A 24,710-nucleotide genomic window follows, 5' to 3' on the forward strand; every position below is an offset into this window, starting at 1 on the left:
AACAGCTTAATACCGGTACAGGATAAATGGAACGGAACAGTATCATTCCCAAGATTTTTGCGGAATGCCCGAACAGGTTGTTAATTCAGATTTTCTTTGTATTCCAGGTGTGGAAAGAGAGGTACGCACGGGAACATCAAGGCATCGTGAAGTCGAAGGTGTCAGAACATAAAGCATACTGTCTTTATTGTAAAAAAGACTTTTCGATTGCAGCGTCTGGTGTCTATGATATCAAAAGACATTGCGCCACCACTAATAAAAAGCATCAGGAGAGAAAAGACCTAGCAAAAAATAACTCAACCTTGCTTGCCTTTCAACCTAATGCTCCATTGACTAATGTAGAAATGCAAACTATTCGTGCAGAGGCAATATTTTCAGAACTGATAGCAGAGTGCAACTTACCTCTGTGAATGGCCAACAAGTTTAGTGATACCTTTAGTAAGGCTTTCCCTGACAGTCAGATTGCTAAACGTTATAGTTCTCGTCGGAACAAGACCACCGCAATAGTCAAGAAATTGGCAAGAGATGAAAAGTTTGCTGTTGCCCAAGCAATGAAAGATGGCTCAGCACAGAATGATGGATCGAATGACGTCAAGGAAAAGGAGTTCCCTGTAGTGATAACCACTGGATCAGTCGAGCATGGGGTTAAGATCAAGCTGCTATCCCTGCCAGTTCTTGTGCCTGGACAAAAGGCCACAGGTATGTATTAATCGACTGGTGTTGTCCATCATTGGATACTGGCTTAAAGTGAAAATTTAATTGGTTACACTTTTTTCAGTGAGCATTCAAGTGTACGTGCTTGTTGTTGAGAGCTAGTAAAAGGGTACTTTGTCCCCGTATCTGAAAAGCTGGTTTGCAAAGAGGAAAATGACTGCAAAAAGTTGGTCGTCGTATTTTGCCAGGGTAACAAAACACAATAACTGCAGTCAAGTGCCTACCATCTGCCCCTGAGGCTTAGATTTGATTTAAATGATCATTTATTGAATTGATTGTTTTTGTTTTCAGGAGAGAATATTAATAAATTGGTAGCTGGTGAAGTTGACCAAGCCCGAGCTCCTTGGAACTGGTGTATGGCATTCGGTACAGATAACGCCCCAGTAAAGCAGGGTGTACATTGGCAACATTTCTCCAACATTTCTCCAACATTTTTACAACATGCCCTGTGTACACTATTTTAAGAGTGTTGGAAATTTGTTGGGAATATGTTGGAAGTTTGTTGTAAAAACAGAGCAGGAAGTTTTTTTTGGTGGGAAAATAATGGATGAATTCAAGGAGAGCACATGTGTTTTGGCTGCTTCTGCCACAGTTTTGGCAATTGTCTTGTCAAGACGGCAAAGGCGGAGGAAAAAGGAAGCCAAGAGACTGTGGACCAGGCCGTGGATCCAAATGAGGCAGCAGCATGGAGCATACCATTGCCTGCTGAGGGAGTTGAGGATGAGTGATAAGCCCTCCTATAAGAACTTCCTGAGAATGGATGAGGGGGCATTTGAGGAACTCCTTGCTGAGGTTTCACCCCTTATTGCAAAGCAAGACATCCAATTAAGGGAATCTATACCTGCTGCAGAAAGACTTGCACTGACCATCTAGGGCTGGTCACATGACTTCAGGTAGATCACACGATCAATTAGATGTTGTAAGAATGTTGGAAAACTGGTTTTGCTCTGTGCACACTTAGCAACAATTTTACAACACGACCAAAAACTTGCAACAACAAATTGACCAGACAATTCTTTTTGCAACAAATTTCCAACAATTCTCCAACATTTTTACAACATTATTTTCTCTGTACACACTTGGCAACATTTTTACAACACGGCGTTGCAACAAGGAATGTTGGAGAAATGTTGTAAAAATGTTGCTAGTGTACACAGGCCTTAATGGTAGGAAAAGAGAATGGAGTCTTTGCACACTTGAAAAAGAAGAAGCATCCAACATTTTCCTGGCCGGTTGCCCCATCCATTTGATCCACATTGCTGCCAAGAAAGGTTGTGAGGCTCTACCTTTCAAGATAGATGACAAACTGGTGGACACATTTTGCCACTTCGATAAATCAAGTAATCGGCTTGGAGACCTGGCAGAGTGGCAAGCATTCTATGAGGTTAGTTGTGGCACTCATGATACTGCTGTTATGGCTACAACATTTTATGTTTCTCCATTGTTGTCCAACTTGCAACTTTCAAAAGATTGTTTTGTGTCACTGTTCTCACTTGTAAAAAACATTGGATGGCCAAATTTTGGTTGAGAATTGGTGGATTTAGTGTCTTTCTGAAGACTGAACATGATCTGAACAGCATGTACGTTGTATCATTGTTACCTATAGTTCATGCAGAAAAGGGCAATGCATTGGTCTGTTAGTAGGGGAGCCTCACAGTCGCCATTCCATTGGGGTGCTTGCTTCAAATGATCATTATGCTACATACAAAGTCTACGCTCACTATTTTATTTTTTAACATTGGCAAATTGCATTTGAGGTTGACCATACAACCATACTTAAGCATGCCCAGACAAGGTGGTTGTCAATAGGAATGTGTGTCAACAGGATCTTGGAAAACTGGGATGCGCTGAAGCAGTTGTTCTATAGTGCTGTCTCCAAGCTGCCGGCAAATGCGGATGATGACTGCAGGGAGAAACGAATGTTGAGGTTCTACAGATCTCCTACGAACCATCTATTCTGTATGTTTATCAGAGACGTGATCAAAGTATTCGATGTGATCAATACGAGACTCCAGCAGGCGGCGCCACGTACACACACTTTGCGCAGAGACTCGACTAAACTATTGCTGGACCTGCTTCTGCGATACAAAGAACCAGGAGCTATCAGAGGGGAAAAAATTGACCAGATCAATGTGGAGACTAATCTTGGACAAAAAAAAGACTGTGACCTCATAATTGGTGAAGATGCAAGGGCGTTCATTGGAAGAGCTGCAGAGGTCAGACTACAGGATGAACGTCTGGTTGAGTTCTACTCAGTTGTCCGCCAATTCTTTTTTGAATCATGCAAATACATAAAGAAGAATCTCCCTATTACTAGTGACCTGTTAGAGAGTGCTGAAGTTGCTGATGTCTCACTGAGGAAAACTGAGGCAGTCAAGGTTGGCTATCTTCGATACTTCTTGGATCGGTATCCTAGTCTGCTCCTTGCAGGTAATTATACTGATTGCTACTTACTTGTATGGTTTCCACCTTAAAGTCTCGGCTCTCTGGAAGAACCCCTGTCAGCTTCCTACTTCTTTACTTGATTTCATTTAGCTGTGTTTCTAATTGATGACTATCAACACAGTAGGCTACAATTGTTAGTCTGGTGGATTGACATTTCTTTGTGCCCTTGAGCAAGAGTTAGAGTAACCCTATTTGCTTCTCATACTGAGGCCATGGGTATCCTGCAATGGACTAGAATCACATACACTATCCAGAGGGAGCAAAGCTCATAAGTCACTTTAAATGTTTTCTGTCTGCCCTGATTTGTTGAATGATATTACGAATTTCAGGCTGCTTTATACATGATGTTTCTCTTTCAAGATATGCAGTGTGTAGTGCCCCTGCCATGGCCATGTTTTCTGACATGCTTTATTATTCTTCTGAAATATTATTCTTTGCCAAAACAACTGCACTGTCTCCCTTTTTACTTTTCAGAGGTTTCAAAACAAAATTTGGAACTAGAATTTGCTGCCTACCAGATACCTCCAGATGAGGAAGTCCCCAAGTGTGACAGAATGGACCAAACATGGGTTCAAATAGCCAAATTGGTGGATGCTGAGGGAGTGCCTAGATTTGAAAACTTGGCAAAGGTCATGATCGCAATCTTGACCATCCCCCATAGTAACGCAGCTTGCGAACGGGTCTTCTCTGGTGTAAGGCACCAGAAAACATGGAAGAGGTCCTCCTTGGAGCAGAGAATATTGAAGCCCTCATGTTGGTTAGGAGCAAGGAAAGGGCAGCACAGAACAGGGATTACTCAGTGGAGAAACTGAAGGAGATCAAATCAGCCTACTATGAACAGAAAAAAAAGTAGACTAGCTAATAACTGGTTTATCTACATCAAGAGAAGTGTTGTGCTGGAATATTTGTTTCTGAGGAAATATGCATTTTGACTGTGTATTACTGCTGTTTGTTGGCTCCCTGGCAGAGAGGTTTTGAGTCAGTTATTCAGATATTATGTTGTTGATGTTGTTACTACCTCAAGAGAGGTGTAGTGCAGGGTAGTACCTCAAGTACCTCATTGTGACTGTGATTTACTGATGCTTTGCTCATAGTCAAACTGTACATTTTGAGGTGCTGAGTGCTGCTAAACGGCTCATAGAATGTGTAGAAAGACTTAGACAGACATTTTGGTAATTGTACTAGGAGGAATTGCTATTGTAAGCATAAATAAAAGGAACTTGTCAAATTGTACTCAAAGACTTAGCTTTTTACTCAAAAATCTGGGAAATTTATAATATTGTACTCAGAGGTTTTTCCAAAGGTACCCAGCCCTGAATCTGCCTTTGTCAGTGGCTGATCGCTTCACACTAACACATGCTAAGGCATTTCCTGACAGTAAGATAGCACAACGATATAAGTGTGGCCGAGATAAGACTACTGCGGTTGGCAAATTTCTTGGAAAGGAAGAGGCCAGTGATGTGGCATCAGAAATTAAGCGGGGGCCTTTTGTATGGCAACAGATGGAAGCAATGACCAGCATTTGAAACAATATCCTCTTGTTGTGACTTCATTTGATCTGAAGGTTGGAGTCAAAGCGCGTCTGCTTGGAATTCCCTGCCTATCGGTGCAGGAGAAATCAACAGGTAGGTGTGTAGTGAACCCTAGGCCTACTAGTACTACACCCCCCCCCCCCCCAAAAAAAAATAATGTGAAACCCATCATGCCCATATATACTGCCATCAAAAGACATAACTTCAACCATGATGGTAATTCTGTGGGCATCCATTGATATACTATAGTCTCATTTGGCGTCTCATTGTTTACTAAATTGGCATTTCTGTGATGCATGTACTTTTTGTAAAATGAAACTTTTAATTCCTTTCAGATTGGAATGCCACATTTTGTACATAATTCTAGTGGCCTGTCCTGGTCGTTGTATTTCCTTCTTTATGCTTAGCTTTTCAAATTTCTGATTTCAGGAGAAAACATAGCTGATCTTATAATAAGAGAGGTAGAAAAGAACAATGTCCAATGGACCAACTGCATCGGTTTCGGTTCGGACAACGCTCCAGTGATGACAGGCCATAAATGAAATGGCCAGGGCCATTGTGCTCACCTCATGTGGAGGAAAGATGGATAAAGAGCATGGTATTGTGTCATGTAGTGTTAGGTTTGATGTAGGTCCAAGCAATTACAATTTCCCCAAAATGGCCAATTTACAGTACATTCGACCTCTGTGACCTTGAAAAGTAGGTCAAATCAAAGAAGACCCGGGTGACACATTGAATGGTTGTTAGAATTAGATGTACCTATGATATAAAATTGGTGCCAATCGGGCAAGTCATTACTAGGAATAATGGCATTTTGAAGAATTTAGGATTTGGCCCCCTCCCTGGAGGCCAAACGGCAAATCAGATCGCACCAAACTTCGGTACCTAAGATCACCTGACCAAGGGGTACATGTGTTCTTAATTTGTGATCAATAGTCATTGCAGTTAAGAAACGTGCCATAGTTACGGCCTGACGGCGAATTTACGCCATTTGACCTCTGTGACCTTGACAAGAAGGTCAAATTAAAAACCTGTGTGACATATACTGTATGGTGGTTAGATGTACCCATGATATCAAATTGGTGGCAATCGGGCAAGAAGTTAAGGAATAATCACATTTTTAAGGTTTTTGGATTTTGCCCCCTGGTGGTCAAGTGGTGAATCATATTGGACCAAACTTCGGTCCCTGAGATCACCTGACTAAGGGGTAAATGTGTACCAAATTTGGTATCAATAGTCAATGCAGTTTAGAAACGTGCCATCGTTACATCCTAACGGCCAATTTACACCATTTGACCTCTGTGACCTTGAAAAGGAGGTCAAATCAAAAACCCGGAGGATATATGATGCACATTTGCTAGAAGTACCTACCATATTTTTTTTCAAAATTTCCCGACTACTATTAAGGGAGATATTGCATATTTTCAATTTTAACGTTTGGCCCCCTGGTGGCCAAACCATGAAACGAATTGGACCGAAACTTGGTCTCCAAGGTGTCATTACATAAGGGTACATGTGTACCAAGTTTCAACTCAATAGCTCTAACAGTTACGAAACGTGCCCTGCTAACGGACGACGGACGACGACGGACGACGACGACGACGACGACGACGACGACGACGACGACGACGACGACGACGGACGACGGACGCCACGGTATGGGATAAGCTCACCTCTGCTAAGAGGTGAGCTAAAAATGGAGTCATTGCTGCACTTAGAAGGAAGCATCCTGACATTTACATGGCTGGATGTCCAATCCACCTGATACATATTGCTGCAGAGAAAGCTGCTGCACAGCTTCCTTTTGTTCCAATAAAGGTGGATGATGCACTTATAGATACCTACCATTACTTTGAGAAAATTTCCAATCGCCTAGGGGAACTGCAGCAGTGGCAAGTGTTCTATGAAGTCGACCACCGGACCATCCTCAACCATCCAAAAACATGATGGCTCTCCCTTGGTGTCAGCTTGGACAGGATTCTTGAGAACTGGGAAGCCCTGAAGCAGTTGTTCAGGGAAGCAGTAGATGCATTACCTGATGGTGCCAGTGATGAGTGCAGGGAGAAAAGAGTATTCACATTCTACAAGTCCCACACCAATAAGTTGTTATGCCTCTTCCTCCAAAATGCAATAAAGGTCTTTGAGACAATAAACACTCGTCTGCAAACACAGTCCCCACAGATCCATGTGCTGAGGCGAGACCTGCATAAATTAGCAAGAGACCTACTTTTACGATTCAAAGAGCCAGGTGCTGTGAGAGGAAAAACAGTCACCGAAGTGAACTTTAATACTGATCTTGGGGTGAGAAAAAATGAGGACGTGATGATTGGTGACAAGGCACGTGATTTCATTCAGAGAAAAGCTGAAGTTAGCTTGAGGGAAAAGAGGATCGAAGAAGCCTTCACTGGAATTAAGAACTTCTTCAAAGAGGCTGTCAAGTACATCATCCAAAAACTGCCGTTGAATGATGACCTCTTTCACCATGCAGAGGTGGCCGATGTCAGTATTCGGACAAATGCCTTGGAAGGAGAAGATTTGCGGTACTTCTTGAAAAGATTTCCAGTTCTGCTCCCACAAGGTAAGTGTGCAACAAATGGAACATGGAAGACAGAAGCAAATCTAGTATCAAAACTAATTTTGCTGTAGCCACTGGCTGAAACCCTCACTATTCACCTGTTGTCATCCATGACTGATACAGCCTATACTGTTTTAAGCATGTATGCTTACATTTTAGTAATGAGTCAAGAGTGGGTAGCAAGAAGCCTCAGACTTCTCTGCCCTGTGCCATCTTTTCAAATAAATAAGTGAGGGCTCTGCATATAGGTCCCAGTGATGCAATCTTATGGGTATCCAGAGTGTTTAAGTGCAACAGTACGTGTACTCTTATTGTGAATCATCATTCATGTACACATCCTCAATATGTATCACGTCATGTACTCTACAGTGGTTTTCTTCTTTCAGGTGTTGATGAGGAAACGGTGGAGATGGAGTTTGCTGAATACCAAGCCGAGGACAATATTCCAACAGGTGTGGAGGGGATGGACAAGGTTTGGGTTAGGATAGGTGCAATGAAGGACGGTGCTGGAGTGCTGAAATATCGTAACTTGTCTCATGTAATGCTAGGAATTTTGTGTATCCCCCATTCAAATGCGCAGAGCGAGAGAGTGTTCTCTATGATCAGGCATAATAAAACGTGGAAACGAGGTTCCCTTGGGGATGACACTGTGGAGGCTCTAATGTTGGCAAAATCAAGAGATGGTCAAGCCCATACAAGGGTTTACTCCAGTGACAATTTAAAGCATGTTAAGTCTGCATACTATCAATCACTTAAGAAGTGAACAAGACTGCTCACACTGGTGACTGGTGATGTCATGGTGTCATCCGGTCCATTTTTCTCATTGCTACATATGTGAAGGCTAAAGTGTGTCAATGATAAAGTAGTCCAAGGATCGTTCCCAGAATGTATAGAAACATTGGCAAGGTATTTGCAAATTGTTCATTTATGTGTCAGGACAAGTTGAAGTTCTGTTTCTGTTAACAAGTTCCAACAAGGTTGGACTTATTTATTCTTAATTTTTAATTATATGTTTAAAGTTTATGTTGGGTTTTGCAATACCTGTTTGTAATTTTGAATTCATGTACCATGTTTACTGCTGTATGACATTACTGCTGATATGACATGGGTAGACAATCATGCTAGCCCTTGCAATGCTAGTTTTGTTTCATTATCATGATTAATTGTACCTATGAAGAAGTTTCAAGCTTATTATTTCAGTCTCATTTCTCTCCCTTTTGGGTTGCACCTTTCATTATCATGATAAGGCTAAAGGTTTTCAGGAATAGAGAAAAAGCATTCATGGTTTTCTAAAATGTACATCTTTAGCTAGGTTGAAGCATAATATATATATCATATATATGGATGAAGTAAATATATGTAACCATTGTGAGTTCAACATATTGTTAGGATTGACTTGATTCTATCAGTGTTCATGGTGTTCTTGAAGGGGTAACTCGGGTACAACTTTTTATGTGAAAAACACTTTGAGTATGATATGAGCCTCCTGTAGAGTATACAATTTGGATGATTGTAATTCTGTTCTGTTTATCTTTGAAATAAAACTACATTACACGTTTTTGGCAAAGATCAGCTCTTTATTTTCTTAAGTTACATATAAAAACAATGTGAAATTTTAAGGTTGTGACACATTCTCCATTTTGTACTAAATAAAGCTGGAAAACCACCCATATTTCAAAGGCTGTAAACAATAGTACTCACAAAAATTGAAAATAAGAGAAAGAAGACAAAAATACACATTACTTCAATACTGTTTGGAAGAAATACCCACAACTTGGGAAAAATACTCAAAGCTTGGGGGGAAAATACTACAGACTTTCAGCCAAAGTAAGCAGCCCTGCACAGGGTTAATGTGTGACTTTGATGTATACCAAGGAGGGACTGGAAAAAAAACTGAACAGGGCATGGGTGGAGATGTTGTGGTAAAACTCTGTGATACCCTTCCAAAACATGAAAACTACAAAGTCTTTGCTGATAACCTTTTCACCTCCATAGCTCTGGCAGAAAAGTTACTTCAGGATGGTATTCTGTATGTTGGGACTGTGCGAAAAAACCGTCTAGGGTGATGTCCCCTTGCTTCTGACAAGGCTATGGAAGCTAAGGGGCGTGGTTCCATTGATAGCCGTGTGGAGACCAAGTCAGATGCAGTGATTGTCAAGTGGTATGACAATAAGTCTGTTACATTACTATCAACCTACGCAGGAGAACAACCCATGGACACATGTACATGATGGGACAAAAAGAAAAAGGAAAAAATTATAGTGGATCGTCCATTCATTGTAAAAGAATACAACCATTTCATGGGTGGGATAGATCTGATAGATGCTTGTGTGGCAAGGTATAAGTACCATATGAGGTCACGGAGGTGGTACCTGTACTTATTTTGGCAAACAATCATCCTTGCCGTCGTAAATTCTTGGATGCTTTACCGAAGGGCGTGTGCAAGTTTTGGAGTCAAAAAGGTCAAATCACAGCGCAAGTTTCAGGGTGAGATCGCTTCTAGCCTGATGTGATACTAATAAATGCAGCCCGGAGACCGGGACAGCCATCATTGGACTCTCAACCTGCTACACCAACACCAGCACCACCCAAGAGAGTGCATGTCGCACCGCCTACTGATGTTCAAAAGGATCAGTACGGACACTGGCCGGTAAAGAGTGAAAAGCGTGGCCGGTGCAAATTGTGCTCTGTGAACAATACGGACACACTCTGCGAGAAGTGCGATGTCCGCCTCTGCTTTACGCATGATCGCAATTGTTTCAAATCATAGCATAACTAATTTTGCATCCAGAACAGTCAGTTGTGGTGAATAGAAGTATTCTAAAATCTGTGGGGAACCATCATTTGTGGTAGGGTTACCGTGGTTAGAGACATTTATAGATGTTGCCGTCTGCATGGAGGGACAGTAGTGAAGTATCCAGATCAATTCCACAGCATGATAAGACTAATTCTCAATGCATCAAAAGCTAATGAAGGGACCAGTTTCTCATGCCTGAGAGCTCTGCTCAATGTTTTGCCTCAGTTGTTTTCATGAATGATTACATCCATCAAAACCCGATGTTACATATGTGTAACAGGGTCCAAAAAGACCCCTTTCGATCAAAATAAAATTTTGATGCCAAAAATGTGTTTATTTATGTCCAAATAGCCAACACATTGCAGGAAATACTTTTAGGCAGGGTAAAAATACCCTTGGGTCTGAGAGGGTTAACTCACATTTTGTACTCTCTCAGTGTCGGTCAGGAAACGGGCGCGATCACGCATGCACCCGCAAACGCCGTGAAAAATTTCCAGCAGAGCGATTGACAATGCCAGTGGAAAATGTACCGGCGCGAACAAAGCAGCGCCCGTAAACTGCATATTTCGTACGTTATCACACCAGCCAGTTCTTCAGAATCGCGCCCTTCATCATTCTTTCCGGACTTTCCCGAACCCACGTCCGGACTTTCCCACATCAATGCTCAATGACGTCAATTGCCATATTTTCTTCATTCGGAAACCTTTGGGCCATTCCGTCAAAGCTCAGAAACCAATCAGCCAATCAGAGTCGGCCTTACAAATTATGTCGGAATGTCACTGACAAAATGAAACTGAAAACATATTTACACTGGCCGATAACCCATGACCATCACACCCAGGAAGAAAGGAAACACCTCCCGTCACGTACCGAGTAAGAAGCCTTCCTCTAAGCCAAAGCCATCAACCCCCCATGCGGAGACGGTGAACGCAACTCTGCTGCCAGCTCCAGGCTTGATATATGCCCCGACTGCCAGCATGAGCGTCAACCCATTCGATGGTGTCCTGCCCCTACGGTACACGAGAACGATTACAGAGATACGTCCAGACGGTTCTAGACATGTAGAGGAGGAGACCTACGAATATCCAAACTATAGTACAAACTCGTGTTTGAGTCGTAAATAACTCTGAACTCTTGGCCTAGGTCATTTTTCTTCTGCGGGTCAAATTCGGCTGTGCTCGAATTTTGGTTGGGGGCTGTGTAGAAATCTTGGGTAAATTTCTTATCAGAAAAATGACTACCCCATCCTGTTGTCCATTCCACCTTTTATACACACCCAATCTACCCTTTTGTCCTTACCTCACCAGTAGTTCAAAATTTGTTTCAAGGTGAGCAATAATTTTGCTAAATTTTACACTCCCCTCAATCAGAATTCAGTCCCTGATTTGACCTGCAGAAATTCGATATACAGTGTCCCTTTAAACACATTAGCATTACAGTACTATCCTGGATTTAAGATCATATTTTGTGGTTTAAGTCTGAAATGTCAAATGTATTGACCTCCCGAGTACCGTTTTGGAGTTTACAGTATAACATGTTTGTGTACACTGGTCATGCATACGTGCATGTTGAGTATTGATTTTTCATGTGTACCGCATTCACATTTGGACCTTGTGAGGAAAAATATAGGTAAGGGCAAAACTTGTGAGGAAAGCAAAAACTTGTGGGGAAATTATTTTTTCCCCACAAGTTTTTCCCCATAAATCGACTCCTGACACTCTACATGTTGTTGTGGGGTAATATTTCATTTTCCCCAGAAGGACAGACTGAGGCACAGATTGCTTTGAATTCAGAATGCTGACAGTCTTGTGATGTTTGATTTTCCTCAAAGAGAGCAGCACTATCTTTCAACCTTGCTCCCAGTGGAAAAGCCTAGTGTGTCAATGAAACACTATTTTGTGTATAGGAATACCAAAGGCTGACCTAGGGGCGAGGTTGTCATGTGACATTTCACATGTTTCACAAATGCAAGATTTGGATTGGAACTGCATTGATTTGGAATATATTGGAAATAAAAAGGACTTCAAGGTATGTTGCTCAATTTTATTCTAATTCTATGATGTGGTTGTCTTAACCATGTGACTGGTAGTTTGGCTGAGATCATTTTAGAATTTCCAGCAGAGCGATTGACAATGCCAGTGGAAAATGTACCGGCGCGAACAAAGCAGCGCCCGTAAACTGCATATTTCGTACGTTATCACACCAGCCAGTTCTTCAGAATCGCGCCCTTCATCATTCTTTCCGGACTTTCCCGAACCCACGTCCGGACTTTCCCACATCAATGCTCAATGACGTCAATTGCCATATTTTCTTCATTCGGAAACCTTTGGGCCATTCCGTCAAAGCTCAGAAACCAATCAGCCAATCAGAGTCGGCCTTACAAATTATGTCGGAATGTCACTGACAAAATGAAACTGAAAACATATTTACACTGGCCGATAACCCATGACCATCACACCCAGGAAGAAAGGAAACACCTCCCGTCACGTACCGAGTAAGAAGCCTTCCTCTAAGCCAAAGCCATCAACCCCCCATGCGGAGACGGTGAACGCAACTCTGCTGCCAGCTCCAGGCTTGATATATGCCCCGACTGCCAGCATGAGCGTCAACCCATTCGATGGTGTCCTGCCCCTACGGTACACGAGAACGATTACAGAGATACGTCCAGACGGTTCTAGACATGTAGAGGAGGAGACCTACGAATATCCAAACTATAGTACAAACTCGTGTTTGAGTCGTAAATAACTCTGAACTCTTGGCCTAGGTCATTTTTCTTCTGCGGGTCAAATTCGGCTGTGCTCGAATTTTGGTTGGGGGCTGTGTAGAAATCTTGGGTAAATTTCTTATCAGAAAAATGACTACCCCATCCTGTTGTCCATTCCACCTTTTATACACACCCAATCTACCCTTTTGTCCTTACCTCACCAGTAGTTCAAAATTTGTTTCAAGGTGAGCAATAATTTTGCTAAATTTTACACTCCCCTCAATCAGAATTCAGTCCCTGATTTGACCTGCAGAAATTCGATATACAGTGTCCCTTTAAACACATTAGCATTACAGTACTATCCTGGATTTAAGATCATATTTTGTGGTTTAAGTCTGAAATGTCAAATGTATTGACCTCCCGAGTACCGTTTTGGAGTTTACAGTATAACATGTTTGTGTACACTGGTCATGCATACGTGCATGTTGAGTATTGATTTTTCATGTGTACCGCATTCACATTTGGACCTTGTGAGGAAAAATATAGGTAAAGGCAAAACTTGTGAGGAAAGCAAAAACTTGTGGGGAAATTATTTTTTCCCCACAAGTTTTTCCCCATAAATCGACTCCTGACACTCTACATGTTGTTGTGGGGTAATATTTCATTTTCCCCAGAAGGACAGACTGAGGCACAGATTGCTTTGAATTCAGAATGCTGACAGTCTTGTGATGTTTGATTTTCCTCAAAGAGAGCAGCACTATCTTTCAACCTTGCTCCCAGTGGAAAAGCCTAGTGTGTCAATGAAACACTATTTTGTGTATAGGAATACCAAAGGCTGACCTAGGGGCGAGGTTGTCATGTGACATTTCACATGTTTCACAAATGCAAGATTTGGATTGGAACTGCATTGATTTGGAATATATTGGAAATAAAAAGGACTTCAAGGTATGTTGCTCAATTTTATTCTAATTCTATGATGTGGTTGTCTTAACCATGTGACTGGTAGTTTGGCTGAGATCATTTTAGGTCAAATATAGGCCTAGCCTACCCGTGACTGTGATGTGTGAGTTGTGCTGGCCATGATGATGATGGGCTGCAGGCAGGCTGCTGGATTCCATGCATATTGCATCATCATGTGCATTGTGGCCTTGTGCTTGCATGCATTTGTTTATTCAAGCCCATATGAATAGTGTCCATAGCATAGGAAAAGGCCTTTTGTCAGAAATGGATGAGTCCTGGGTAGGCCTATCTTATAGCTGGAAGTGGTCTTGTGGGGAATAAAATGGGTACAAACAGGCCTTATGAGGTAATGCCCTTGTGGGGATTAGGCCTGGTGGTCTAGTGGGGAATAAACAATCGGGTCTTATGAGGTAATGCCCTTGTATGGAATATTGGTCTTGTGGGGAATAAAATGGGTACAAACAGGCCTTATGAGGTAATGCCCTTGTTGGGATTAGGCCTGGTGGTCTTGTGGGGAATAAACAATCGGGTCTTATCAGGTAATGCCCTTGTATGGAATATTGGTCTTGTGGGGAATGAAATGGGTACAAACAGGCCATATAAGGTAATGCCCTTGTGGAGAATTTCTTTTGCCCTACTGGCACTATGACTAGTGTTACCTCTTCTACTGGTGCTACAGCCATTTTCATAAATCCCACTCTCCATTATTTTTAGATTCCCACAAGTGAGTCGTTAATGTGTCACTCGTCATTTTGGTATAAATCTTTAAAGCTTTTGTGACCCATTGCTTGCAGCCTTGTGTGGAAGTACAAACACTGCCCTGTGGAGAATGTTATTTCAATGTGCAGTGTAGGTGTCTGTCGAGAACACACTGGATGATTTTCCAATATTTTTGCTGTGAACTCAGGTCATGCCCCATGACATGCATGATCCATTTGGCTGTCACAACCCATCACGACATTTACAGATTTTACCCACAAGTTAGGCCTCTTCCCTGCCCCAGAAGGCTTAACCCTTTCACGACGCATCCCGTCGTACATACGGGATAAAATACCATCGATTCAGACGCATCCCGTCGCACATACGGGATGACTTAAAATTGATTTAAAAACAATCCTGCGTAGTTTAGTTGAATTCCGTGTGGTGCAGCACCGTCTCGAATGTGTTTCCCGTGCTTCTAGTGTATTCGCCACATGTTGTGTACATATCGTCTGCAGCTATGGCGCGAGGCAACAAGCGTGCACGTTTCGATTTGAACGAAGCATTAGCTTTCGTTTTGGACTGTCAGGATGATTCTGGAGATGAAGATTTGGACTTAGGTGAATCGTTAGTGTATCAAGAAGCTGGAAATGATAGTTCAGGTGTAGATTATGACTCTGATGACGAGTTAGACCTTGAAAATACCGGTTCAGGGTCACTTTTGAGGTCAGACAATGGTACTATGCATGCACATGCTGAACTGTCAGACTATGAGTCCAGTGACAATAATGATGATGCTAATCAGGCTGTTGTTGGGCCTATGCCTGCTCCAATACAGGCCCCAACTATCGCCCCAGTTACTGCTGGTCCAATTGTGACTGTAGGGACTCCTCCTACATTTGCCCCCCCCCCCCCCTGTTTTAGGACATGGACAACTACGCCAAGGGCGTGCTCGTACTCGTGGTGGTGGTGCCCGCGCCCGTACTCGTGGAGGAACTCTTGGTAGAGGGATTGCTGCTCGTCCACGTCCCCCTAGTCCTGTTTTCATGGCTATGGATGTGTCCAGTGATGATGACATGATATTAGGGCACCATGGTGACTCTGATCCATCTGATTATGATGATGGCTCCGACTACCAGCCTTCCGGTGATGATGAAAGTGACAATTCTCAGGGACATGCTGCCCCACCCACCCCCCCTCCAGCCCAGCCTCTTCAAGCTCAAGCCCAACCTATTCAAGCTCAGGCTCAAGGACCTGCACCACTTCCTGCCCCACCTCCAGCCCAGCCTCTTCAAGCTCAAGCCCAACCTATTCAAGCTCAGGCTCAAGGACCTGCACAACTTCCTGCCCCACCTCAGGTTGCTGCTGTTGCTGGGGTGCAGGTAACCAGGCAAATGTACAAGGCAGAGGGCGTGGGCGTGGGCGTGGGCGTGGTGGGGCCAGAAGACAACGTGAACCAGAGTGGCAATGGGTCCTTGCTAATAATGATTTTCAACCTACAGTTGTCCCAATGGCTGCCCGAGAGAGGATAAAGGTTAGAATGGGTAATGATCCAGGTGTCATGGATTTTTTTCATCTTTACATTAGCAACGAGATGATAGATATCATGGTGGAGGAGACTAATCGTTGTGCTGATCAGTTCGAGGAGAAGTATCGGGATGACATTCGAAATGGTGTGAAAGCTTTTGATTGGACCCCAGTGGGTGTGAATGATATGAAAACTTTCCTGGGTGTAATTCTCCTGATGGGAATTCACCACCAACCAGAAATAAGCATGTACTGGAGTCGTGACGAATTATTCAATTGTCCAATTTTCAGTGCAACTATGCCAAGGGATCGATTCAAGGCCATCTTACGATTTTTGCACTTCAATGACAATAAGCACTACAACCAAGATGATCCAGACAGGGATAGACTCTATAAGATTCGTAGATTAATTGACTGTTTGAAGGCAAATTGTCAACGAGCATTCGAGCCAGGCAAAAATATTTGTGTTGATGAATCTCTCCTGTTGTTCAAAGGACGCTTGGCCTTCAAACAATATATCAAGACAAAGAGATTTCGGATTGGGGTCAAGTTTTATGAGCTCTGTACGAGTAATGGTATCTTGCTAGACTTTGAAATCTACTGTGGTATTAGATTGCCAGAAATCCAGGGTTTGTCAACTACAGAAACCATAGTCGCCACTCTGATAGAACCACATTTGAATGCTGGGCGGTGCATCTTCCCAGACAATTAGTATACTTCACCCAATCTTGCAGCCTGGCTTCTAGCTAGGGGAACCTATGTCATCGGAACTGTCAAATCAAACAGGAAAAACTTTCCTAAGGCCTTGGCTACTGACAGAATTGAGAAGGGACAATCAATATTCTACAGATGTAATGATGAACATGTCTTGGCAGTAAAGTTCCGTGCTCTCAAAGACAAGTCAACAGGCAAGCCTAAGATTGTATTGTTGAGCACTGCAACAGCTGCTGATACTGGTCCCACTGGAAAGAAGGACAGAGCAGGGAATGATGTGATCAAACCGACATGCGTCCTGCAGTATAACCAGCAGATGGGAGGTGTCGACATGATGGACCAACAACTACATGGATTTCACACGTGCAGAAAATCGTACAAATGGTACAAGAAGGTTGCCTTCCACATGATAATGCAAGGCTGCCTCAGTGCAAACAAGTTGTACAATCTTCAGCAAGGAAAAAAAACTCCTTTTCTGAACTATTTGCATGATGTTGTAGCCATGTTACTGACATCAAGTCCCAAGCTGAACAAACTTGTCATTCGGGAGGAGACCGTGCACCGACTTACCGGACGTCATTTTCCTGTCCTCAGAGGATTTGTACCCAGTGGAAAGCGGAGGAAAACAAAGAACTGTAAAGTTTGCTATGCTAGGGGCCTAAGAGGACCATCTGGCAAACCATTGGAAACAGTGATGGTGTGCAAAATTTGTCCATCACACCCGGGACTACACGTGGACAGGGACTGCATTGAAGCTTACCATACTGAAGTTGACTATTCTGGACACCCCCTAATAGACAATGATGACAATTAGGTGAGTAGTTTTGCATTCAAATGACAGGAGAGACTCACTGCTTTCATATAAAGTTGACTTTATTGAAATACATTAGGAATTGACAGAGTTAGAACAGTTTTAAGGGAAAAAAATGAGTCTGCAGCAGCCCGGCCGGCGGCCATCTTGGTCACGTGACCTCAACAGAGGTCCCACCCCCCCAAAAAAATTTTTTTTAAAAACCCTCATCTGTTTTCTGTCAACTCCTTTTGGTTTCATGACATTCTATAGTGTAGTTTTTGAGAAATCCTGGTTTGAAATTTTTAGCCAATTTAGGCTAAAAATGCTTCAGTCTGGGGCCAGGGTAAGGCCCAGTCTGGAAAGGGTTAAGTTCATGTAACTACACCCCCCCCCCCACCCCTCCAAAGATTTGAGTAGGCCTACAACTGACATCAAAACAGTATAAGCAATTTCTCAGGTTTCTGATCTCACTACAAAGTGAAATTATACATAATTTATACATACAAAATCAGAAACCTGAAAAATTGCTAAATACTGTAGATGTTAGGTGTTCTAATATGTTAGCCTTATGCGGAAATGATTATAATCAATGTTGCCTTTAATGGGGTAAATCGTCACTTGTGGGGAATATTTCAATTCCCCAGAAGCTTTCCTCCCTGGGAAGCCTTCTGGGGTAATTGAAAAGCAACATTGAAAATACCCCATAAGGAAAAAAAATGTATGAATGTCCCACAAGGAGAAACCGCTTGTTTTTATGCAGTCTCCACTTAACGGTCCCCTTTAAGGTTCTTTTCCACAGATTGAATCCATGCGGAGATGTTTAATGTTTGCAGGGATTCTTCTACTTCCTCACAAATTGTCATTTTTAGTTGTCAACTCCTGACTCGTAACTGAGGAGTTATTTGCTCGTGGGGATGCTGATATTCCCCATAAGTGTCAACTCCTGACTCGTAAAGTATGAGGAGTTATTTACTTGTGGGGATGCTATTATCTATACAATAAGACTGTCATGTCCGTAGAGGCATTCATTCATGTGTCTGGCCCCCTTCTTGAGATCGGCACCCTCCACAACATATTGACAACTGCGCCTGGGACCTAGGAACCACCAGTGAGGTTCTCCAAAAACAATATTGCAGAGATCTGAAGTCATAACTGAGTAATCAATGATTTTCTGCAGGGTTCCTCAATTCTCCCTGCACCCCTGTTGTTATTTTATTCCTTCAAGGTTGAAAGCATGCAATCCTCTGGGTACTTCCCCATTCTCAATACAACCTAGAGGATGGTTATTGCAATGAACAATACATACATGTATCATTCTCCCAGGGTCCTTTGACATGTATAAAGGCTACACGATTTCATAATTGTCTGCATGCAGGTATAGTGGAAATTCCCAGTAAGGTTTTAGACCTTAGAAATTTTGAAGATAAACCTGAAAATGTGCCTTTGAAGATGGCAAAGTTGGTTTGTTTTGTTTGCACAACCGCAGTCAGCCACCTCTGGGACGGACGATTCAACCAGTTTCCTGGGAGCCTTGCCCTCTCCACTCATCCCCCCCCCCGAAGTTAGTCATCCCCCCGCATCCCCCTTTGAGTTCCTGGCCAAAGTTCCTTGACCGTGTTTACTATGCAGACAGTGCTGAACCTCGCTGGCTGAATAATCAATAAATAATCTTCCCCAACAATGCATAGGCCTACTTTGGCATTGTTGACCTGTTTACACTACTGGGTACATTGGCAGAGGAGAATGCTGTGTGCTGGACAGTGTGCTAGACTTCCCATTGTTTACTTCCAGCCATTCTTCAAGGCATGTTAGCGTGGTTACGTAGATGGTGTCCTGTCCAAAACCTTTCCATAGAAAGGACCTTTTTAAGAAAAAATGTATCTATAAAATCAATTTTGACAATGCCTGCATGCCACAAATCATTTTTTTTCGGGGACAGTGGCCAAAGTCAGTGAGGGAAGGAAATGTATTTTTTCGGGATGCTCGGATTGAGGCGACGGGATAGCCCAAAAGTTACAATCATCAGGAACTATACTGGGATTCAAATATCCATAACCGTCTCGGAAAACGTGATGAGCGCACGTTGCAATAGCCTATCATCGGGAAACAGAATTGGCAATATTATTCTCCCTAACCCCACATGCCAGTGCCCAGTAGATTAGGCCTATGTCAAATCAGTGTCCTTCACACCTACCACACTTACCAGATTTCATTGCCAAAATGCCCCATCACTCTTTCACCCATCGACCGTCCACTGGCTAGGTAATTTGCTAGTTCCCCATAATAAGGGCTAATTTCTGCATGTAACTCCTGACTCCTAACTGAAGAGTTATTAACTTGTGGGGATAATATTCCCCATAAGGGCTCATTTCTTCTGACTCCTAACTGAGGAGTTATTAACTTGTGGGATGCTAATATTCCCCATAAGGGCTCATTTCCGTATGCAACTTCTGACTCCTAACTGAGGAGTTATTAACTTGTGGGTATGCTAATATTCCCCAAAAGGGCTCATTTCCGCATGCAACTTCTGACTCCTAACTGAGGAGTTATTAACCTGTGGGATGCTAATATTCCCCATGAGGGCTCATTTCCGTATGCAACTCCTGACTCCTAACTGAGGCGTTATCACTTTGTGGGGATAATATTCCCCATAAGGGGTCATTTCCACTTTGTCAACTCCTGACATGCCTGACTTGTAAATTTGGGTGATAGGCGAAAGGGGGTATTGAGTACTATACTCTCGTTTGTTTTAAAAACCACCTCTTTATTCTTATTTTTAGGCTTGAGTTGGATCTATACCCCCAGTGCCCCTGGCCTTGTGTTCATGGCTTGATTGAAGGCCTTCAGCCTCCCTTAATTAGTCTTCCAGGATCTTGATGGCACTCCCAACCATTATATTTTGCCGAGAAGGCCAATTTCTTGTATTTCTCGAGACATTTTCTACACTTGAATTGGACTGTACAGATTCTGTGATTTTGGGAAGGCAGTGTATCTTTTTCTATTCGTATACAGACTTGAATATAGCACTTCAGGTGTTATTTGACTGTGACAATATAGAACATTTTGTGTGCTTTTACACGCCGCCTACGGCAGGGGAGCACTGGGTGGCCCTGCAGTGGCTAGAGTAGCTTTGGGTAAGCCAATGATTTTGCTGTTCAATATTAAGCCATTTTTAAAGCTGTTTGAGGAAGCTTTCTTTGGTGCTGATGCGTTCAATCACAAGGTAACTGCTTCTTCAGGGAATTATTTTTTGAATTAGCACAATAACTGTTTAACTTGGTTACTAATATTTTATTCTATTAACATTCACCTGATTATGCTGGATTTTTGGCTCAGTGCAGGGCTTCACTAGACCATGGGGAGTTTAGGGAGAGGTGGTAGGCCCTATGCAATTTCATTTCCTGACATGTCTCTCTTCATCTTGGATATGAAGGAGGGAAGCAACATGACGCCAAATTTCTTTTGCTTGATGTCAGTTTTATACCTACTTTCCCCACAAGTAACAGATTAATATTCCACAACTCGGATAGTAGTTTCCAGGTGGTAGGCCTACTGCATGCTACAGGGCTAAAGACATATTTGGGCTCGGCCTATAACGTGTTGGTTTCACTAAGCAGGGTGCGGTCTGTCTCACCTCTTTCTGCTGTCGGAACACATCCCAACAATTTAAGATTGAGTTGACCCCCCAATCCTCTCGAGTAGACCTAAATATATACCCCCAGAGGGCATTGTTTCACGAAAGATTTTATACATTTCTACTTCAAAAGTAGACCACAAATAATAGGCATGAGGCCAATATCTAGACAGGGCAGCCGGGGTGCAATTTTCCTTTCTTACTGAAACGTACATCTCTCCCTTTGGTATGTTTGGTATGTTGGCCTACCTTAGTAGGATGAACAACATGCCAAATGTTTCACTTTGGCTTGCTGTTTTCGGTGCTACCAATCAAGACCTCATTGTGAGACATTTTCTGATTTCCCCACAAGTGTGCCTCCTATGCCAGGGCATCCCCATAAGTCACTCGGATGAGGTGCCACAGCTAGGGCAGTGATCGTGTGATCTTGCTTGATAATCTAAGAGTGGCATTTGTTTGAAATAATAATCAAACATGTAAAATTTTATCTTTCATAATTTCAGTTTTAAGATGCCAAAAAGGAAACAGAAGCGACTTGGTAAGTGTTCTTTTGCTGTCATGTTTGAATTGATTGGCAATATTTCCTAATTCAATGTGGTTTCACTATGATATGGTTGCCCACATTCTGACATGCTACTAGAATAACTAAAGTATGCTCTGTTTTTTCCTTGAAATACCCATTTTTATAACAGGTGGGGGAGGTGTGTAAGAAGATGATGGGTTGATACACTTGGTGGCCCCCTGGAATAAGGCCTAATGTCGCCTGTCCCCTGTGTTCATTTCAGATCACCTATATCGACCTGGTGATTTGGTATTTGTCTGTCTAAGGACATCATGGGGAGTTTGGTGGCCAGGCTACGTTTTCGACACTAAAGACGGTAAAGTGACGGTACGATTTTTTTGAGAGACAACGGAGTAAGTATAATTCTGTAAAGCATGGATTACATGTGATCTGTAAAGTGTAGATTAGTCCCATCCCCTTCCACTCCGCAGCGGAGGGTCCATAAAAAATTGCTTCATGCTACTTATCACTTGCCATATGTTTTTTCCCATTTCTGCTGAATAGTTTTCTGACTAAAGAAGACATTCAACAAAATGACTTAGGAAAATACTGCGAATAAAATACCCCAAACTCCAAAGGCGACTATTCCATAGCCCGGATTTCAACCCACCCATTCATTTCCTTTGCAATTGACACCAGACCTAGCCCTTCAGCCACTAGGCCCTCTTTTAGCCCTTGAATTCAACAATGGTACCCTTCACCAGGTAACTCGGCTGCAAACATCATGCCAGCCAAGCGAATTTGTGAACATTTCTGTTGTTTCATTCAGAGAAATCATAAATGACGGCAAAAACATTTGCCATTTCAAAACAACCAAACAAGTGGAAGCTAAAAAAAGTGAAGGTATATTTAAGCAGAAAATGATGAATTTTTTATTTTTTATTTATGATGATGTTGATTTGCTGTTTCTGTTCATTTACAAATTCTATTTTTAAATATTTTCTGTTGATGTAGAAGTGTTTTTTGGCTCACCACAGGTGAGCCTTTAACATTATGTTGTGTTTGTCGCCCATCATCGTCATGCATTGCCACTGAACTCAAACTTGGTACACATAATATATGGCCCTTGGTGAAAACTCCTCAAAACCTTTGTTTAATTTAGATTTTTTCAAGAAATTTATTAGCTGAAATTTGTCTGTGAACGATCTTATATCGTACAATCTTAGTATTTCAGAACGTTTTAGGTTGGTCGAACTTTTATCTCTACCTTTAAACTGATCCCCTTTGTGGCCTAATATTCAATTGCTGATGCAGCCCTTTTTTATTTTTGGTAGAAATACTTCTGAGGAGGGCCAAAAACCTCATCAAAAAATTCACGACAGATTTGGCCAACTGTGAGCACAAGCTTTCACTGAATTCTCAGCATTCCATCAATGTAGATCAATCAACAACTACCAGCGGGGCTTCCACCAGTGTGGATCGATCAACAACTAGCACGGTGCCCTCCGCCAATGTTGATAAATCGACAACTAACAGAGTTGCCTCCGCCAATGTGGATCAATCGACAACTAACAGAGTTGCCTCCGCCAATGTGGATCAATCGACAACTAACAGAGTTGCCTCCGCCGATGTGGATCAATCGACAACTAACGGAGTTGCCTCCGTCGATGAGGATCAATCGACAGCTAGCAGAGTTGCCTCCGTCGATGAGGATCAATCGACAGCTAGCAGAGTTGCCTCCGTCGATGAGGATCAATCGACAGCTAGCAGAGTTGCCTCCGTCGATGAGGATCAATCGACAGCTAGCAGAGTTGCCTCCGTCGATGTGGAACAATCGACAACTTACAGTTCGGCCTCCGCCGACTCAGATCAACCAACGACTAGCAGCGTGGCTACCGCCGATAAACTGATGACTAGCAGCGTGGCTTCCACCGATCAACTGATGACTAGCAGCGTGGCTTCCACCGATCAACTGATGACTAGCAGCGTGGCTTCCACCGATCAACTGATGACTAGCAGCGTGGCTTCCACCGATCAACCAACGACTAGCAGCGTGGCTTCCACCGATCAACTGATGACTGGCAGCGTGCCTTCCGGCGACCTGGATCAGTTGACATCTAGCAGCGTGGCTTCCGCTGATGTGGGTCAATTGCAAACTAGCAGCCTGGCCTCTGCCAATGTGGATGAAATGAAAACTAGCAGTGTTAGTTGGTTCTTCACAGAAGATGATAACGACCTAACAGACATGATTGTCGAGTTGGCTGGCTCAGATATCACCGAGTCTGAAGTATTAGATAAAATAGCGGCAGCACTAGAAGGAGTTGATGCAGACAAAATGACTCAACATGATCCAGCAAATAACATGCCGTCTGCCGATGTAGATAAAATGCCAAACAGCATGGCTTCTGCCAATGTGGATCAACCGACAACCAGCAGCGTGGCTTCCACTGATGTGGATCAGTCAATAACTAGCAGCGTGGCTTTCACAAAGGCACAACAAACAATTGAATACATGCATGATCCTGCCAACAGGGAGGTTGCCACCGACTCTGAAGACTCCTCTGAAGAAGATAATGACCCAACATATGAACCGATTTCCTACGTTTCTGCAAGCAGTGGAGAGGAAAGCGACGTTACTTTGCTCTCTGAACTTCAACGTTCCAAGCACAGTGCTCGGGTAGAGTCTGCTAGCTCAAAGCCACTTGTCACCTACTCAAAAGGTAGCTCCCTCTTCATAAAGTCCGTGTGTAAGAGTGAGCGACATTGCCGTACAGGGAGAGAAAAGAAAATGTTACGCGTCCATAACAAGTATCACTGTTGTCTCTTTTGTAAGAAGATGATGTCAAAGATAAGTGACCAGCTCGAGCGAAAGCATTCAGATGAAAAGAAAGTGAGGGATCTCATGGCAATCAAGGTTACCGATAAAGATACTGCCGATGAAAAAAAGAAAAACTGCATGCTAGAAATAAAATTTTTGAACTGATTCGAAACAAGGGAGATTTTAACCATAATAAGAATGTACTGGATGAGGGTGACGGAGAACTAATCCTTGTTCGAAGACCAGTTGGAGATTTTTCCGCATCGGAATACGGGCCGTGTTCTTTCTGCTATGGC

The 24,710-nt window shown here is 42.8% G+C and overlaps 1 protein-coding gene across 1 annotated transcript; it reads left to right on the forward strand.

Moving 5' to 3' along the window:
* Positions 1-6,414: 6,414 nt before the first annotated feature.
* Positions 6,415-8,163, forward strand: LOC135489710 (uncharacterized). Its single transcript, XM_064775200.1, has 2 exons — positions 6,415-7,269; positions 7,653-8,163. Exons 1-2 carry the CDS (start codon positions 7,014-7,016, stop codon positions 8,027-8,029), a joined length of 633 nt encoding a protein of 210 aa, XP_064631270.1. The 5' UTR covers positions 6,415-7,013; the 3' UTR covers positions 8,030-8,163.
* Positions 8,164-24,710: the final 16,547 nt, after the last annotated feature.

This window comes from Lineus longissimus, chromosome 6 (genome assembly GCF_910592395.1).
Source record: "Lineus longissimus chromosome 6, tnLinLong1.2, whole genome shotgun sequence".
NCBI classification, from domain to species: Eukaryota; Metazoa; Nemertea; class Pilidiophora; order Heteronemertea; family Lineidae; genus Lineus; species Lineus longissimus.